This window comes from Schistocerca gregaria, chromosome 7 (genome assembly GCF_023897955.1).
Source record: "Schistocerca gregaria isolate iqSchGreg1 chromosome 7, iqSchGreg1.2, whole genome shotgun sequence".
NCBI classification, from domain to species: Eukaryota; Metazoa; Arthropoda; class Insecta; order Orthoptera; family Acrididae; genus Schistocerca; species Schistocerca gregaria.
In genome coordinates this window covers 103,799,112-103,818,250 of record NC_064926.1, presented here as the reverse complement: position 1 = coordinate 103,818,250, position 19,139 = coordinate 103,799,112, and the positions used below count along the sequence as shown (strand labels likewise).

The following is a 19,139-nucleotide window of genomic DNA, read 5'->3' as shown; positions in this document are numbered from 1 at the left end:
TGAGAATTAGGAATAGTACAGGAAAAAGACATCAACATACAAGGATGGCGGTACAGAGGACTCCACAGCTGCTGCTAGACCGTTGATGGCTACTAGAAAGAGAGGGACACTCAGTACAGAGCCCTAAAGGACCCCATTCTCTACGATATGGTGGTGGGGGCTACTATGGGAAGCACCAACTCAATTCCAGAATGTACAGTGTGACTGGAAGTTCTCAATGAAAACTGAGAGCAGAACCTGGAGAGCCCACTCATGTAAGGTAGCAAGAATGTGGCTTTTGCAGGTCAAAGAAGACACTTGTAAGGTGTTGACATCATGCAAAAGTTGTTCAGATGGCAGCCTCCAGGTAAACTAGATTATTTATAGTGGATCAGCCTTGGTGAAAACCACTTTGTGACAGAGCCAGAAGGCCTTGAAAAAGCATGCGATGTTCAGAAGAATGCGAAATCCTGAAGATGGGCTAAAATTTACAGACGCGCGAAATTTGGCACGTACTTCGATGCGAGATGCCTTTAATAGGTTCCACAACGAAACATTGTCTCGAAATTTGGTAGAAAATCCGAAGAAATTCTGGTCGTATGTAAAGCACACAAACGGCAAGACACAGTCAATACCTTCGCTGCGCAGTGCCGATGGTACTGTTATCGACGACTGTGCCGCTAAAGTGGAGTTATTGAACGCAGTTTTCTGAAATTCCTTCACCAGGGAAGATGAATGGAATATTCCAGAATTTGAAACACGAACATCTGCTAGCATGAGTTTCTTAGAAGTAGATACCTTAGGGGTTGCGAAGCAACTCAAATCGCTTGATACGGGCAAGTCTTCAGGTCCAGATTGTATACCGATTAGGTTCCTTTCAGATTACGCTGATACTATAGCTCCCTACTTAGCACTCATATACAACCGCTCGCTCACCGATAGATCTGTACCTACAGATTGGAAAATTGCGCAGGTTGCACCAGTGTTCAAGAAGGGTAGTAGGAGTAATCCATTTAACTACAGACCTATATCATTGACGTCGGTTTGCAGTAGGGTTTTGGAGCATATACTGTATTCAAACATTATGAATCACCTCGAAGGGAACGATCTATAGACACGTAATCAGCATGGCTTCAGAAAACATCGCTCTTGTGCAACGCAGCTAGCTCTTTATTCGCACGAAGTAATGGCCGCTATCGACAGGGGATCTCAAGTTGATTCCGTATTTCTAGATTTCCGGAAAGCTTTTGACACCGTTCCTCATAAGCGACTTCTAATTAAGCTGCGGAGCTATGGGGTATCGTCTCAGTTGTGCGACTGGATTCGTGATTTCCTATCAGGAAGGTCGCAGTTCGTAGTAATAGACGGCAAATCATCGAGTAAAACTGAAGTGATATCAGGTGTTCCCCAGGGAAGCGTCCTGGGACCTCTACTGTTCCTGATCTGTATAAATGACCTGGGTGACAATCTGAGCAGTTCTCTTAGACTGTTCGCAGATGATGCTGTAATTTACCGTCTAGTAAGGTCATCCGAAGACCAGTATCAGTTGCAAAGCGATTTAGAAAAGATTGCTGTATGGTGTGGCAGGTGGCAGTTGACGCTAAATAACGAAAAGTGTGAGATGATCCACATGAGTTCCAAAAGAAATCCATTGGAATTCGATTACTCGATAAATAGTACAATTCTCAAGGCTGTCAATTCAACTAAGTACCTGGGTGTTAAAATTACGAACAACTTCAGTTGGAAGGACCACATAGATAATATTGTCGGGAAGGCGAGCCAAAGGTTGCGTTTCATTGGCAGGACACTTAGAAGATGCAACAAGTCCACTAAAGAGACAGCTTACACTACACTCGTTCGTCCTCTGTTAGAATATTGCTGCGCGGTGTGGGATCCTTACCAGGTGGGATTGACGGAGGACATCGAAAGGGTGCAAAAAAAGGGCAGCTCGTTTTGTATTATCACGTTATAGGGGAGAGAGTGTGGCAGATATGATACATGAGTTGGGATGGAAGTCATTACAGCATAGACGTTTTTCGGCGAGGCGAGACCTTTTTACGAAATTTCAGTCACCAACTTTCTCTTCCGAATGCGAAAATATTTTGTTGAGCCCAACCTACATAGGTAGGAATGATCATCAAAATAAAATAAGAGAAATCAGAGCTCGAACAGAAAGGTTTAGGTGTTCGTTTTTCCCGCTCGCTGTTCGGGAGTGGAATAGTAGAGAGATAGTATGATTGTGGTTCGATGAACCCTCTGCCAAGCACTTAAATGTGAATTGCAGAGTAGTCATGTAGATGTAGACACTCAAAGAGCCAACACAGTCACTGGTTCACCATGCATTCAGGAAACATACAGAGATCATTGGTGAAACTTATTGGGTGATAACTGTGATTCTCTAGAGGGTGCTTACCTAGTTTCAGTACTTGGACACTAATGCTTTCTCGCCATTGCAATAGGAACTCGCCCTTGCTCCAGATGCAGTTGAAGATGGCAAGGATATGACGCTGACAATCCACCGATAGATGCTTGATCATTTGGTTGTGGATGTGGTCTGGACATGGGCTGCATCAGGACAGTGGGCAAGGAAACTGACGAATTCCCACTCGCTGAATGGAGCATTATGTGGCTCCAGGTGAAATGTAGCAAAAGGTAACTGCTTTTGTTCCACCCACTGTTTTAGCATACGAAAAGTAGATTAATGATTCTCAGACACTGATGCTTGAGCATAGTGCAGAGCAAAACATTCAGCAATGGAATCTGGCTCATTGTAGACTGTGCCATTCAAGGTAACACCAGGTACACCTGCAGGTGTCTAGTATCCATATAGACATCTGATCTTAGCCCAAACCTGTGAAAGACAGGTACGTGGTCCAATGGTTGAAACATACCTTTCCTAGCATTCTCGCTTCTGTCTTTTTACTAGGCAGCAGCCCCAGGCAAAAAGCCCACTTACAGGCAATGAGGTGCTTCGTTCATGGATGGCATTTATGGTGTTGGAGAGCCTGCCTACAATCTCTAATGGTCTCTATGGTTCCTGAGGACCACCAAGGTACTGGCTTCTGTCAGGGCAGGTCCGAGGAACAGGGGACCATTAAATTAGCTACCGAAAGAATGGCTGTAGTTCTGTTTTGGACTGCCTCATCAATATCTCCATGTGGCAGGTAAGCCAAGATCAACTGCAGGGGCGAAAGCATTCTAATCAACAGTGTTGAGCGCCTATCTGGTGAGGCATCCGGGGGAGTTATACTGAGGGAGGTGCAGGAAGATCAGGAAATGGTCACCACCACACAGGTCATGGTGGACCCTCCAGGGGATGGATGGGTCTATGGCCAAGACACTTCCACATACCATACTGAAGTCTATGGGGACACCAGTATTCAAGAGGCAACAGTCAAGTTGAACCAGTAAGTGTTTGAGATCTTTACTAGATCCAGTGACCATTGTTCCACCCCACAAAGGGTACGGACATTGAAATTACCTAAGACTAGGAAAGGAGAAACCAATGCAAACAATATGTCCTTAGACACTTCACCATCGGGAGGGAAGTAAACTCAGCAGATGGTAATAATGAGTGTATTGCATTGGTGGCCAGGAGACCCCTCATGGTGTGGTTTGGTCGCCACTCCACAAGTCCTTTAACGCCACTACAGCGACTTGCGAGTGAATGAGGAAGAAATGACGATGAAAGACACACAGCACCCAGTCATCTCGAGGCAGAGAAAATCCCTGACCCTGCCGGGAATCGAACCCGGGATCCCGTGCGCGGGAAGCTAGAACGCTACCGCAAGACCACGAACCGCGGACTCTGCAGATGGTAATATCCTGAAATGCCCTTATCCGGACAGCTGCAGCCTCTAAAGGTGTATTAAGAGGCACAGGTTCGCTATACAGAGTGTCTAGAACATATGTTCAAACTACGTCCGAAACCCTGTCATAGGCTTCACGATTCTTATATCATCTACTGTATCCATGAAGGGCTGGGGTCTGTGTTGCTGGAAACCAACCTGAAGGGCAATGCAGAAGGCAGGTGAGCTGCTTAAAAAATGCCATGGCTGAGACAGTTGGTGGAAACAATCACTACAGTTCCACTGGAGAATAACGTTGTCGATATACTGTGAGGCCATGAAGGGACCAAGGGGACAGGTTATACCATAGGATCAGCTGTTGTCACTGGCTGAGGGGTTATGGCATCAATATACATATCTGCCACATTCTCTTGTGTGGTGCGAACTGGGGCCTCAGAGCCACTAGAGTCCCCGCATTGGCCACATCAGTGGAACAGGTGGGATCTGGTAGCTCGGGGCCACCAGAATGTCCTCCTTTGAAGGAATTTTTCCTTGTCTTTCCCCTTCTTAAAGCATTTCAAGGATTGCGAGAGCTGCTCTGAATCAGTTTCAGGTAAAGAGGATGATCCTGAAGCCCTGCTACCAGCAGCCTGTGGCTCTTTCAGCCAATGACTGGTGTTAAATTGTAGACCAACGGAAAGCTTGGAAGAAAGTGTCCCAAGGTACCACTTCTTGGAAAGAGAAGCCAGAGGGAGGTGATCTGTCTCTGGCTGGGAGGTGGGGACCTGTGTCCCTGGTGGGTGGGAAGCCATTTATCCGTAAGTAGATGTAGGGCACCAGCAAGAGGGAAGTCAACCATCACAGGGGCATGCATGGCTGAGCAGCCCTGAGGGGCCACTGTACTGTAACAGGCAGCAGTATCATTGCCAAAAGGGCCAACATCGTTGTTGTAGCTGTAGCATATGACTTTATTTGACATGCTGTGTGCAACCCTCGTACCACTACTTGGCAACTTAAGTTTGTCCAGAGTCTTGTATTCTTGTGTTTCCTTTTCCCTCTGGAAAACAGCACAATCTGCTGAGCAGGGGGGATGGCGCTCTCCACAGTTGACACAGATGGAGAGAGGTGCACAGAAAGCATTCACATGCAATGCTCGTCCACAATCTTCAAAGATGGGGTTAGCGTTGCAATGCTAAGATGAGCCCAAATTTCAAGCACTCAAAGCACCAGATAGAGGTGGGGAAAGGGGAGTGTGGGGAGGAGGACATAGTTTCATATCACATTTGATGAAAAGTTGTAGAATATGCTGAACGTGGAAACTCGAGGCATAATCATAAACCAGGTCCAAGCAGGGTCGGCACCAAGAAAGCCATCTGATGGAGAAGCAGAGGAAGAAAGGAACAATGAAAGTAAAAGCATGCAGCATGGGAACAAAGTAATGTTGCGAAGGCTAGAGCCCTGTGGTGGCCAAGCACATCTTCACAAAAGAGTTGTGAGCCCCCTCAGAGGGGTGCACAATGGTTACACAGTGCTTTGTGTCTGATGACACAATTGATGGACTTGAAGACAGTATTTCCACAGTGACAAAAAAGCAACATTATTGCTCATCCAAGCAAGTAGGGAAAGAGGAGAGGACAATTGCTCATCTTAAGAGGGTTTGGGCATCCTTCTCATTCATACTGTAAGTAAAAAATTTACACCAGACCACAAACCATCAAGGCTCATTTAAAGACACAGGAGCTGTCAACCTCTTCTAAACCACCTGAGCCTGCAAGTTTGAGATCCAAACAATTCAAATTCAGTTTAAAAACTAAATGTTTCTTTTGTGTCAAAAGTGTTGAGAATGAGCAATAGAACCCCAAGGAAAAACATAGGAAGATATTTTCAGTTGCCACAATCACAAAAGGATGCGACAAAACTGACATAGAAGTAACAAGTATGGATATTGCTCCAGGCCATTGTCCTAGGAACCCTCAACATCCACTGTGTTTCAAATGCAATAGAACAGAGTAGCATCATACTGTGGCGGAAAAGTGACTGTCATTTTACAGTAAACTAAATTATGGGTGTTATTACTTGGTGTACAGAATATGGATTGAGAGTAAATCAAACAAAGATGAAAGTAATGAGAACAGCGAAAAACTTAACATAAGGACTGATGGTCATGAACTAGATGAAGTTAAGGAATTCTGCTACTTATGCAGCAAAAAAAGCAATGACAGACAGAGAAGGGAGGACATCAAAAGCAGACTAGCACTGGCAAAAAGGGCATTTCTGGCCACGAGAAGTCTGCTAATATCTAACATAAGCCTTAATTTGGAGAAAAAATTTCTGACATTGTACGTTTGGAGCACAGTATTGTATGGTAGTGAAACATGGACTCTGGGAAAACTGGAACGGAAGAGAATCTAACCATTTAAGATGTGGTGCTACAGACGAATGTTGAAAATTAGGTGGACCGAAGAGATAAGGAATGAGGAGGTTCTGCACAAAATCAGAGAGGACAGGAATATGTACAAAACACTGACAATGAGAACGGACAGGATGATACGACATTTGTTAAGACATCAGGAAACGACTTCTAGTGTACTAGAGGGAGCTGTAAAGGGCAAAAAGTGTAGAGGAAGACAGAGATTGGAATACATCAAGCAAATAACTGAGGACGTATGTTGCAAGTGCTGCTCTGAGATGAAGAGGCAGTCCCAGCAGAGGAATTTGTGGTGGGCCCCATCAAACCTGTCAGAAGACTGATGACTCAGTAGAAAATTACTGGATGGAAACGTGAATGGAGAACTATCAAAACAAAATTGTTGAAGATTTATGAGGATCACATAATCATGACTGCAGGATTTAACAGATTCAAGGTACCAATAATTCGTTTCAAACACCGGGTGCAAATAGCTAACCACTACTTGATATGTTAACGAGGAAAATAAAGAAAAAGAAGAGGTAGTTCGATAGGCTCCTGTTGGAAATCGGACCCCCACACTGCTGTAGTGGGTCCAGTGATTGCAATTAAGAGGGCAATGCCAAACCATATGCCAGACTCCCATAATCAAGAAGGGACAGGATCAGGACTTTGTAAAGCTGTAGAAGGGTAGTGCAGTCTGCATCTCATCTGTTGTTACTGAGGCAGCAAAGTGTATTAATATGTAGCCAGCAAATTTGCTTGAGTTGGAAAAGATGGGGACACCAAGTCAGCTGGGCACCAAAGACCAGTCCCAACAAGCGATAAGTCTCAACCACAGTAGTAATTGGTTGTTGAGTTAAAGTTCTGGATGAACAGCGTGATGGCAACAGAAGAGCACAATGTGAATCTTGGCGGCTGAAAAAGGAAAGCAGTGGGTGAAGGCCCATAGCTGTGCCTTTGGAATGGCACCCTGCAGCCATCATTCAGCTACACCCACTCTAGAGGAGCAATAGTAAAAGTAAAAATCGCTAGTATACTGAAGTAAGAATGGTCTAGCTGCTGCTAGACCATTTGTGGTGACTAGAAAGAGAGGGACACTTAATAAAGAGCTATGTGGGAACCCAATCTCTTGGATATGGGAGATACTGTGGGAAACACTAACTCGAACACGGAAAGTATGGTATGACAAAAGTTCTGGACAAAAATCGGAAGTGAACCCCGGAGACCTCACTTACATTAGGTGTGAGGCTGTGGTGTTGCCATGTGATTTTGTAAGACTTTTGTATGTCGAACAAGACAGCAATATGGCTTCGACTTCAGTCAAAAGCTGTCTGCAAGGAAAACGCCAGCCAAACTACACTATCAGCAGCAGAATGGCCTTTGCGAAAACTGCCCTGGGATGGAGCCAGAAGATCCTAAGACTCAAGAAGCCAACAGAGCCACTGGCTCACCATGCATCTGAGCAACTTACAGAGAAAATTGGCGAGACTAATTGGGTGATATCTGTCCATTTCTAAGAGATACTTATCTGGTTTCAGTACCAGGACGATGGTGCTCTCTTGTCACTGGTATGGGAACTCTAGCTTGCTCCACATGCAGTCAAAGATGGTAAGGAGATGATCCTGACAATCTACTGATAGGTGTTTGAGCATTTGGTTGTGAACACAGTCTGGCCCTGAGGCTGCATGGGGGCAAAGGGCTAGGGCACTGAAGAATTTCCACTCACCGAATGGACCAGAATAGGGCTCTAGGTGGCATGTAGTGAAAGATAAGTACAAATGCTCCATCCAGTGTTTAAGGACACCAGAGGCACTTTGTTAGTTCTCAGACGCAGAGGTTCGAGCATAAGGCTGGGCAAAATGTTCAGCTAGGGCATCTGGGTCAGTGAAAACAGCACCATTCAAGGACATACCACGTACATCTGCAGACAACTGGTATCCATACTGATCTTCCAGCAAACCTGTGAAGGTGGCATATATGGTCCAAAGCATTCTTGCTTCTTTCATTGTGTTTTTTAAGTACCACACCCGGGCTTGGAGCCGTTTAGATGCAATGAGGTGCTCAATCAATGGATGCCACTTATGCCCTCAATGATTTTTGAGGTCCACCAAGGTATTATCTTGCAATGGGGGTGGGGGCGGGGATGTGGTGGGGAGATCCTGAAGAATAGGGAATCGCTAAGCCAGTTGCCGATAAAATGGCTGCTGTTGCACTCTGGACAGCCACATCAATGCCTCCACACAGTGGGGGGCTCAGAATGACAGTAGAGGTGAAAGCATCCCTGTCAGCATTGTGGAGAGCCCATCTGGGTGGGCCCTCAGGGGAGTGATGCTGAAGGAGGAACGTGAAGATCAGGAAGTGGTTGTTACCACACAGGTCAGAATGGACCCTTCAGTGGATGGAAGGGAGAAGACCAGGGCTGCAAATAGAAAGATCAGAGGCCATGTATATTCCAAATGCCACACTGAAGAGTGTGGAGACACCAGTATTGAAGAAACATAGGTTGAGATCTGCCAATAAGCTTTCAACGTCTTTACTACGGCTAGTGATCATGATTCCACCCCACAAAGGGTTATGTCCACTGAAGTCACTCAAGATTAGGTAAGGTGGAGACAGCTCAGACACCAATGTAGACAATAAGTTCTGAAGCACTCCATCATCGGGCAAGAGATAAAAAAGATGGTGATATCTTGAAATGCCCTTAACCGAGTAGCCACAGCCTCCAAAGTTGTATTAAGATGCACAAGTTCACTATATGCAGAATCCAGAACATAAGTGCAAACTCCATCTAACATCCTACCAAAATCGACATGATTCTTAAAATAGCCCCAATAGCTACAAAGGGCAGGAGTCCGCTTTGCTGGTAACCAAGTTTCCTGAAGGGCAATGCAGAAAACAAAAGAGGAACTTGTTGTAGCTCAAACAGGTGATGGAAAAAACCACTACAGTTCCACTGGAGGAGTGTGCTGCTGTTATACTGTTAGGGTGGGAAGGAACCAAGAAGGCAGGTTACGTCTCAGGGTCACTTGCTGCCACTGGTTGAGAGGTGATGTTAACACACACAGGATCTGAAAAACTTTGTGTGGTGTGATCTGGAGCCTCAGGGGCCACCGTTTTCGCTGCCACAGCCACAGAAGCAGAACAGGTGGGATAAGGTAGCATGGTGGTCGGTAGAACTTACTCCATCTTGGAAGACCTCTTTTTAACTTTCTTCTCCTCTGTGGGTTTAGATGACTTCCCTTAATTAGTTTCAGGGACTGAAGAAATCATTAAGCCATATGACCAGCAGTCTGTAGCTCCTTAATCCGCTTAATCCACTGGCTGGTATCAGGTTGCAGAATGGCAGAAACCTTGGGGAGGGAGGGAGACGGGGGGGGGGGGGGGGGGGGGCAGTCCCAGGGGCCCTTTCCTGGCACGAGAAGCAGTACATGTCTGGCTGGGGAGTGGGGATTGGCACCCCCGATGGATGAGGAATCATTGCTTCCAAAGTGTGTGTGGGACAAGCAGCAGCAGGAAAGCCTCAGAGGTGCAGGCCTGCTCAAGTGGACCTGAGTGTTCCCTCTAGAACGCACGATGGAGAGAGTACTGTAGGCAGAGAGCAACGTCATCGTAGCCGTAGCATACAGCATTGTTATGCGCGGAGGATCTGATGCTCATACTTTCTCTTCTCCTCGATATCTCAATCTGCCCAGAGTCTTATACCTCTCTTTTTTTTTTCTCTCTCTCTTTCTGAAAGACAATGCAGTCTTGTGAGGAGGGAGAATGGTGTTGTGTTCTCCACAGTTGAGATGCTGATTGCGGCGGGGGGAGGGGGAGGGGGTGATAGAGGAGCACAAAGAATGTTTGTGTGGAACAGTTGTCCACACACCCTACAGACTGGGCTGACGTAACTACGTGAAGACATGTGGCTGAATTGTGAATTGCCTGAATTTCATAATTTCATACATTTGGAGCACCACATGTGGGGCTGAGGGCTGTGGGGGGACAATGACAACATATGGTTTCACATCACATCAGAATACAGTCACTTTGCCTTTTTCAGGTAATGTGTTGGCTTCAAAGGTCAAGATGAAGGTCCTGGTAGCAACCCCGTTGTCCTTTAGCCCCCTATGGAGAAAGGGTGTTATTTATCATTATAGGAAGTTACAGCAGTTCAAATGCAACAGGCTCTCAACATATTCATTTCTAATGGAACATCAAAATGTAGTGTACATTTTAGAAACTCTATAGCTTTTGATTGGATGAAGATCAAGTGGCAAAAGTGTATATCAAACTGAAGCAAATTTAATACTCTACAACTTCGCCTATGATTATTTTTATTTATTTATTATTTTTTTTTTAAGAAGCAATTGTAGGAGACTCTAGAAGCAAATGTCTGACAAAATGCACGAGGTAAGAACGATTTTTTTGAAAGTCATTGGTTTTCGATAATGTATGAGTTGAACACCGTTGGGAATTCGACAACTATCTACAAAGAAAGTTTTACAGGAAGTTTAAAGGCTTTCATTTTTATTTGCAACATTTTTTCTCAAGTGCACCGTTTCTGAGGGGTAAGCACAAAACCAAACATGTTTGAGTTTTCCATATCCCCCCCACCCCACCACTATCCCTCACTTCCCAGGTGAGTATGTTTATCTACTAACTATTCCCAACAAAGACAAAAATTCTCCCATGTTCCATGCATTCTACAATGCATTCACTGACTGGACTAAGAGATGCAAAGGACTGCTGGTGCTCACCAGTCCCTAGCTCACGAGATCCAAGTTCGCCAAACCCATCTCCAGTCAACAAAGACTAAGGTCCCTGAGGTGGTCCCATTTGATATGACCTGGAAGACACAAGAGGCTTACCAAATGCTACACATCCCCTTATCCCACATGTGATCATAGTGCTTGTAGTAAAAGAAAATTTTCAGGTAACTGCATCTTACCTCAACGACCAAAGGCGTGTCGGAAGAATTGTGGGATTAAGAGGTATGTTTTACAGGCTTTCCTGCTGATGATATGGGTGATGCAAAGGAGAAGAAAATCAATGCGCAGAATTTTATATATGTTCTTGGAAAAAATGTGTGTTCTACTGTGTTGTTCTGTAGTTACTTTTGTTTTGTTCATCACTAGAATTTGTAACTGTGGCGGTAATAAATATGCTATGAGTTAAGTGTGAACCTTATTCCCCACAGAATTAAATGTGAAAATAAATACTCTTTTCTTCTCTCTGTTTCTGTTGATTCTTTCCATTTTGCACCTGTTATTATTGTTGTAGTCTTCAGTCCTGAGACTGGTTTGATGCAGCTCTCCCTGCTACTCTATCCCATGCAAGCTTCTTCATCTCCCAGTACATACTGCAGCCTACATCCTTCTGAATCTGCTTAGTGTATTCATTTCTTGGTCTCCCTCTACGATTTTTACCCTCCACACTGCCCTCCAGTACTAAATTGGTGAACCCCTGATGCCTCAGAACATGTCCTACCAATCGATCCCTTCTTCTAGTCAAGTTGTGCCACAAACTCCTCTTCTCCCCAATTCTGTTCAGTACTTCCTCATTAGTTATGTGCTCTACCCATCTAATCTCCAGCATTCTTCTGTAGCACCACATTTTGAAAGATATTCTCTTCTTGTCCAAACTATTTGTTGTCCATGTTTCATTTCCATACATGGCTACACTCCATACAAATACTTTCAGAAACGACTTCCTGACACTTAAATCAATAATCGATGTTAACAAATTTCTCTTCTTCAGAAACGCTTTCCTTGCCATTGTCAGTCTACATTTTATATCCTCTTTACTTCGACCATTATCAGTTATTTTGCTCCCCAAATAGCAAAACTCCTTTACTACTTTAAGTGTCTCATTTCCTAATCTAATTCCCTCAGCATCACCCGACTTAATTCAACTACATTCCATTATCCTCGTTTTACTTTTGTTAATGTTCATCTTATATCCTCCTTTCAAGACATTGTCCATTCCGTTCAACTGCTCTTCCAAGTCCTTTGCTGTGTCTGTAAGAATTACAATGTCATCGGCAAACCTCAACGTTTTTATTTCTTCTCCATGGATTTCAATACCTACTCTGAACTTTTCTTTTGTTTCCTTTACTGCTTGCTCAATATACAGATTGAATAACATAGGGGACAGGCTACAACCCTGTCTCACTCCCTTCCCAACCACTGCTTCCCTTTCATGTCCCTTGACTCTTATAACTGCCATCTGCTTTCTGTACAAATTGCAAATACACTTTCGCTCCCTGTATTTTACCCCTGCCACCTTCAGAATTTGAAAGAGAGTATTCCAGTCAACATTGCCAAAAGCTTTCTCCAAGTCTACAAATGCTAGAAACGTAGGTTTGCCTTTCCTTAATCTTTCTTCTAAGATAAGTCGTAGGGTCAGTATTGCCTCACGCATTCCAACATTTCTACGGAATCCAAACTGATCTTCGTCAAGGTCGGCTTCTAACAGTTTTTCCATTCGTCTGTAAAGAATTCATGTTAGTATTTAGCAGCTGCGACTTATTAAACTGATAGTTCGGTAATTTTCACATCTGTCAGCACCTGCTTTCTTTGGGATTGGAATTATTATATTCTTCTTGAAGTCTGAGGGTATTTCGCCTGTCTCATACATCTTGCTCACCAGATTGTAGAGTATTGTCATGACTGGCTCTCCCAAGGCCGTCAGTAGTTCTAATGGAATGTTGTCTACTCCCGAGGCCTTGTTTCGACTCAGGTCTTTCAGTGCTCTGTCAAACTCTTCACACAGTATTATATCTCCCATTTTATCTTCACCTACATCTTCCATTTCCATAATATTGTCCTCAAGTACATCGCCCTTGTATAGACCCTCTATATACTCCTTCCACCTTTCTGCTTTCCCTTCTTTGCTTAGAACTGGGTTTCCATCTGAGCCCTTGATATTCATACAACTGGTTCTCTTTTCTCCAAAGGTCTCTTTAATTTTCCTGTAGGCAGTATCTATCTTATCCCTAGTGAGATAAGCCTCTACATACATACTTTGTCCTCTAGCCATCCCTGCTTAACCATTTTGCACTTCCTGTCGATCTCATTTTTGAGACATTTGTATTCCTTTTTACCTGCTTCATTTACTGCGGTTTTATACTTTCTCCTTTCATAAATTAAATTCAATATTTCTTCTGTTACCCAAGGATTTCTACTGGCCCTCATCTTTTTACCTACTTGATCCTCTGATGCCTTCACTACTTCATCCCTCAGAGCTACCCATTCTTCTTCTACTGTATTTCTTTCCCCCATTCCTATCAATTATTCCCTCGTGCTCTCCCTGAAACTCTGTACAACCTCTGGTTTTTTTCAGTTTATCCAGGTCCCATCTCCTTAAATTCCCACCTTTTTGCAGTTTCTTCAGTTTTAATCTACAGTTCATAACCAATAGATCATGGTCAGAGTCCACATCTGCCCCTGGAAATGTCTTACAATTTAAAACCTGGTTCCTAAATCTCTGTCTTACCATTATATAATCTATCTGATACCTTTTAGTATCTCCAGGGTTCTTCCATGTATACAACCTTCTTTTATGATTCTTGAACCACGTGTTAGCTATGATTAAGTTGTGGTCTGTGCAAAATTCTACCAGGCGGTTTCCTCTTTCATTTCTCTCCCCAAATCCATATTCACCCACTATGTTTCCTTCTCTCCCTTTTCCTACTCTCAAATTCGTCACCCATGACTATTAAATTTTCGTCTCCCTTCACTACCTGAATAATTTCTTTTATCTCATCATAGATTTCATCAATTTCTTCATTATCTGCAGAGCCAGTTATCATATAAACTTGAACTACCGTAGTAGGCATCGGTTTCATGTCTATCTTGGCCACAATAATGTGTTCACTATGCTGTTTGTAGTAGCTTATCCGCACTCCTATTTTTTTTATTCATTATTAAACCTACTCCTGCATTACCGCTATTGGATTTTGTATTTATAACCCTGTATTCACCTGACCAAAAGTCTTGTCCCTCCTGCCACCGAACTTCACTAATTCCCACTATATCTAATTTTAACCTATCCATTCCCCCTTTTCAAATTTTCTAACCTACCTGCTCGATTAAGGGATCTGACATTCCACGCTCCGATCCGTATAACGTCAGTTTTCTTTCTCCTGATAATAACGTCCTCTTGAGCAGTCCCCGCCCGGAGATCCGAATGGGGGAATGTTTTACCTCCAGAATATTTTACCCAAGAGGACGCCATCATCATTTAACCATACAATAAAGCTGCATGCCCTCGGGAAAAATTACGGCTGTAGTTTCCCCTTGCTTTCAGCCGTTCGCAGTACCAGGACAGCAAGGCTGTTTTGGTTAGTGTTACAAGGCCAGATCAGTCAATCATCCAAATCTGTCACCCCTGCAACTACTGAAAAGGCTGCTGCCCCTCTTCAGGAACCACTCGTTTGTCTGGCCTCTCAACCGATACCCCTCCATTGTGGTTGCACCTACAGTACGGCCATCTGTATCACTGAGGCACGCAAACCTACCCACCAACAGCAAGGTCCATGGTTCATGGGTGTAGGTAAACTAGGATACTGCTGAAATATGTGGGACCAAGACCGAATAGGGTTCACAGGGTACATTGAATGTATACAAAGAAGGGCAGGATGACTGATTGATGGTTAGTTTGACCCGCAGGAGAGGATCAAAGAAATGCTGAAAAACCCAAGCTGCCAGATTCCCTGAAGATGGGTGGCAACAGTCCTATGTATGTAGATCACAATGTTTCAAGAGCCATCATTAAGTAGGATTTTAGGAATACAGTACAGTCCCTCACAAATGATTCCTGTAGTATCCCTGAAGATAAGTTTAAATTGAGTACTGTGTGCAGGGAGGCATTTAAGCAATCATTCTTCTCACTCATCATATACAAATGGAATGGGAAGAAATCTTAATATTTAGTACAATGAGAAGAAATCTCTACCATGTAATTCATGCTGATTTGCACAGTACAGTGGATATATTATATTCTAAAAGATTTCCAGACAGATGCTGACTATCTCAATTACAACATTCTAAACAGCTCAGCCCTTCTTATGGAATGAGCAAAAATACTCAAACACATAGGCATGCAAACGAATGTTTAGCTTTACAATGTACTGCCATCCTACACCAGCAAGTAAGAATGTAAAGATAAATTTTTTAAACAAATTAGAAAAGATTCTCCTCAGTTATGGTTTAATTCTCTAAGTGATTACATTGACCCCATATCAGTTTGATGCATTGCCTTGCATTAATCTAAAACTGAAAGTTGTGTGCCCTCTACCTTTTGATGAATTAATTTAAAAAACAACATACAATCCTGTGCAATTTACCACTGTTTGAAATACTGTCCTACTTTTACATGGGTCCTATGTAATCAACGGTTGTTTGGTGTAAAGCGTTTATTTCTTAGGATGTACAAAGTACATACAGTTATGAATAACAGACTATCAGTTTATGAGCATAGGACAGCACTGTCTTTATTGGTTGTTTACCTTTTTCAGAAGAATGATGTACAAATTTGCCCATTAATTAAAGCAACTCTTTTAGAATGACGCAGTGTGAGAGGCCAAGTGACACTAAGACTAGAAGAACCATCTAATGAAAGACAACTTAATATTGAAGTATGAGGGCAATAACATTCCAAGACAGTAATACATTCGGTGAAAGAAGTTAAGCAGTGATGAAATATAGCACCTGAATCAATAGTTCACAAAAGATCTAAACAGGAAGAAATTAGCAAAATATGCCTAACAGAGATGTAACAAGATCTCATGGTCAGGAAAGGTAAATATAAGTGCAACAATAACACTGCAGTAACAGATGAGAGACGGTAGTTCCACTAATCATGATCTGCTCGGGAAACAAAGTTGTGGTAAGTGCAGTTAATATTGAAATATCTAATAAAAGAGGCATGTTACTATTAGGCTATTTCAACTTGCCTCGAACTCATTAGGAGCATATGTAAAGCACGTAAACAAGTGTTGTTCTCAATGCATTTATAATCAACACAATTCCATACATGTCACTGTTATCTACTTCGATTTGCAGCAAAGTCTGTCGAAAATACAACGAGGGTCTCTCTCACTAATTGCAACGTAAAATGATCAGAACGAAAATCTTACGGGGGAATTTTGCTATCGACTTATTCTATTAGACTGAAAATTTAACTAACCGGCAGTTCAACGCGATCACTGTGTAAAGTAAGATTAGCATTAAATGTTTAGTACCTTTTGCTGTAGCATTTGTGAATCCCCATGTATTTATCACAATTGGCAGCCTGTTAACTGGATCTATTCTTGTAATTGTATTTACGGCGAAGCACGTTGCGGCGAAAACCGGGAGTAAGAAAAATGTAACCGGAGACATCCTTCTTGCTTTCACTATAAGATGTGACGGTAATCTCTGTTACAGCGCATCTGTCATACAGTCACATGATTATTTAGGGAGCAAGATAACGTTCCTTTGCACTTTACACGCAATGACCTATCAATATTTCAACCAATAATATGTAACCAGCTGCCTGTGTTTGAACTTATTTCCTATTCGTCTGAATGTTTATATACCATGCACTGTACTTAACAAACAGCTGACTACCGCTCTGATAAGGCGGTCAGCTTTATTAAGACAATAAAAGATACGTGTTGATATGTGCTTAATGTTCGACCTGCTGCACTTGTTACACATATTTTTTATTGGGAACAGTGATTTTCTCAAGTAATGCAGCACCCAAACTGATTTACAGTTGAGTTTGTTACACGACTCACACTCCCTTCTCGTCAGCGCCTGTGTACAGACGCTTGTGTGGACAAAATTCAGGATGTCGTAGATGGCGTTTCAGAAGTTACGATAAAACATGGCAGAATTGGGCGAAAGTCCAACATAGTACGCTACAATGTGATTACTGTAGTGCCCATAATGGTAAGCTAATATAATCTATTGCTGTTATTTCGGGTTTTTAAAATTATAGTTTGCCTGCAAGGAACACGTCATGTTACAATCGTGGACCTTATTGAGGAACGCGTGTGCCTTACACCTGTCATTTATCTGTCAGCAAAACAATAATATGTTTAATTGTTTTACATTTTGTTGTATAGGGTGCAAACATTTCGCAGCTAGAACGAGATATTGGATCAGATCAGTTCCCACCGAATGAACACTACTTCGGATTGGTTAATGTGAGTACCATCATACCGATTTCTGACATTGATCATTCTTGGCTTGACACTGATGTATGAGGCATGAACGTCTGTTTTGTCTCATTGTTAGGTGTATTAGTCAAATTGATAGAATAAACACGGTATTCAGCTCGTTAATCTGAGCTGCATGAGCATGTTTACATTAACCTCCAAAGTTGTTGTCGCAGTTTATCGATTACGTCATTACTTGCGCATACAACAATTTTTTCCTCAGATTGATGTAATCTCTGCCGACCATTTTTTTTTTCTTTCCTTTTTACGCATTCAAAAAGATTGTTCTGTCAAGAGCCTGTAGATGACCTGAAAAGCAAATATTAATTACATTTCGATGAGAAATTTTTCTGTTAGCTGATAGTTTTTTGGCAACACAACGCTTTAGGTTATACTTGTCGGTAACTGGACACTTAAGTTCATTTGGCACCTCAGGTTAACAGTATAAGATAATATACAGAACCTGTAACTGACTCCCCATTTAAATTGGGAAGATGACAATTCTCAATTTGTTGGTGTCAAATGTGGCAGGTATTCCATGAATAAAAACTTTGCACTTTCATTTCAAATTAAAATTGAATGGAGTGTATAAGCTCCTTAAAGATATATTAACCACCCTTTGTATATGTGTATTACTTGAAAATGGCTCACTCTTTCTAGAAATCTAGTATTTCGTTATGTAAATGTGGAGGTGGACACATTACTTTGCCTCTTAAGCCCATCTGCAGTGGATGCACCAGTATTTCTCATGTGTTGGCAAATTTGTTGTGTCTGATACATCACAGTGTGGAATGACCACAATGACACTCTTCTTAAGACAGTGAACTCTTATTCCAGTTCATTGATAGGATACTGCCTACAAATCACCTGAGTGTCCCATCTTAGAATGTTGCTGAAGTGTGTGGGACCCATACCAATTAGATCTAACAGGCTACATTGAGTGTATATGAAGGTGAGTGGGATAAATGGCTGTAAGTGTGTTTGAACCAGGGGAGAGTGGCACAGAAGTGTTGAACATGAACTAGCTGTTATTCTGACATATACCAATTATCTTGCAAAAGCCTGCTTACAAATCTTGAGAACCATTATTAAGTGAATAATTTATAGATATTTTGCAGTCCCATAACTACCTCTCATGTAGAGACTGTGACGACAATATTAGACTCATTAAGCACACACAGAGCATTTACACAGCTGTTCTTTGTGCACTCCATACATGGTAGTATGAAGGAAGAAGCCCTAACATGGTACCATGTAAATACCCCTGCCATGCACTTCACAGTGGTTTAAAGAGTGTATGTTCTGATGTATATGTAGAACGGGACTTCAAATCCAAGTTTAGCCACCCAGGATAAGGTTTCCATGAATAACTTGAATGCTGGACTTCCTTCTTAAACAAGACTATAACTGCATTCCTCTGCCCTCCTAATGCAGTCTGAACACATGCTTCATTCCAGTGACATCAGTACAATGTAGAACTTGATTCTCCTGGCCTTTTGTTATGTAAATTCCATTTCACTTTCTTGAATTCTTCAAGAAATGTCTCCTTATCAAGTAGGATTTTAGGCCATAGCAGTTATTGTACATCGGCACAGAATCATCAGATTCCACACATTTACTTTGACCTATGACTTCATCAGTATGGCAGAAACGGTTCCAGTGTATACAATACGGCAACAATGATGTCACTCTATACACATGCCAACAAACATGAACAAAAATAAAAATGACCCAATGTCTTACTCCGAAAATAAAAAACAGGCAACCATGGAAAAGT

At 42.5% G+C, this 19,139-nt stretch overlaps 2 protein-coding genes across 4 annotated transcripts in view; one reads left to right on the top strand and one right to left on the bottom strand.

The window, feature by feature from the left end:
* LOC126282262 (N(4)-(Beta-N-acetylglucosaminyl)-L-asparaginase-like) overlaps positions 1-16,541 on the bottom strand; it is a 114,067-nt gene extending 97,526 nt beyond the window's left edge. The window contains exon 1 of the mRNA XM_049981872.1: positions 16,403-16,541. Within this exon, the coding sequence (XP_049837829.1) occupies positions 16,403-16,541 (139 nt within the window). The remainder of the gene's footprint in view (positions 1-16,402) is intronic.
* Positions 16,542-17,010: 469 nt separating this feature from the next.
* LOC126282261 (ubiquitin carboxyl-terminal hydrolase 46) overlaps positions 17,011-19,139 on the top strand; it is a 93,895-nt gene continuing 91,766 nt past the window's right edge. For all 3 annotated transcript variants that reach the window (XM_049981868.1, XM_049981867.1, XM_049981866.1), the window contains exons 1-2: positions 17,011-17,093; positions 17,270-17,350. In XM_049981868.1, the coding sequence (XP_049837825.1) occupies positions 17,091-17,093; positions 17,270-17,350 (84 nt within the window). In that variant the 5' untranslated portion in view covers positions 17,011-17,090. The remainder of the gene's footprint in view (positions 17,094-17,269; positions 17,351-19,139) is intronic.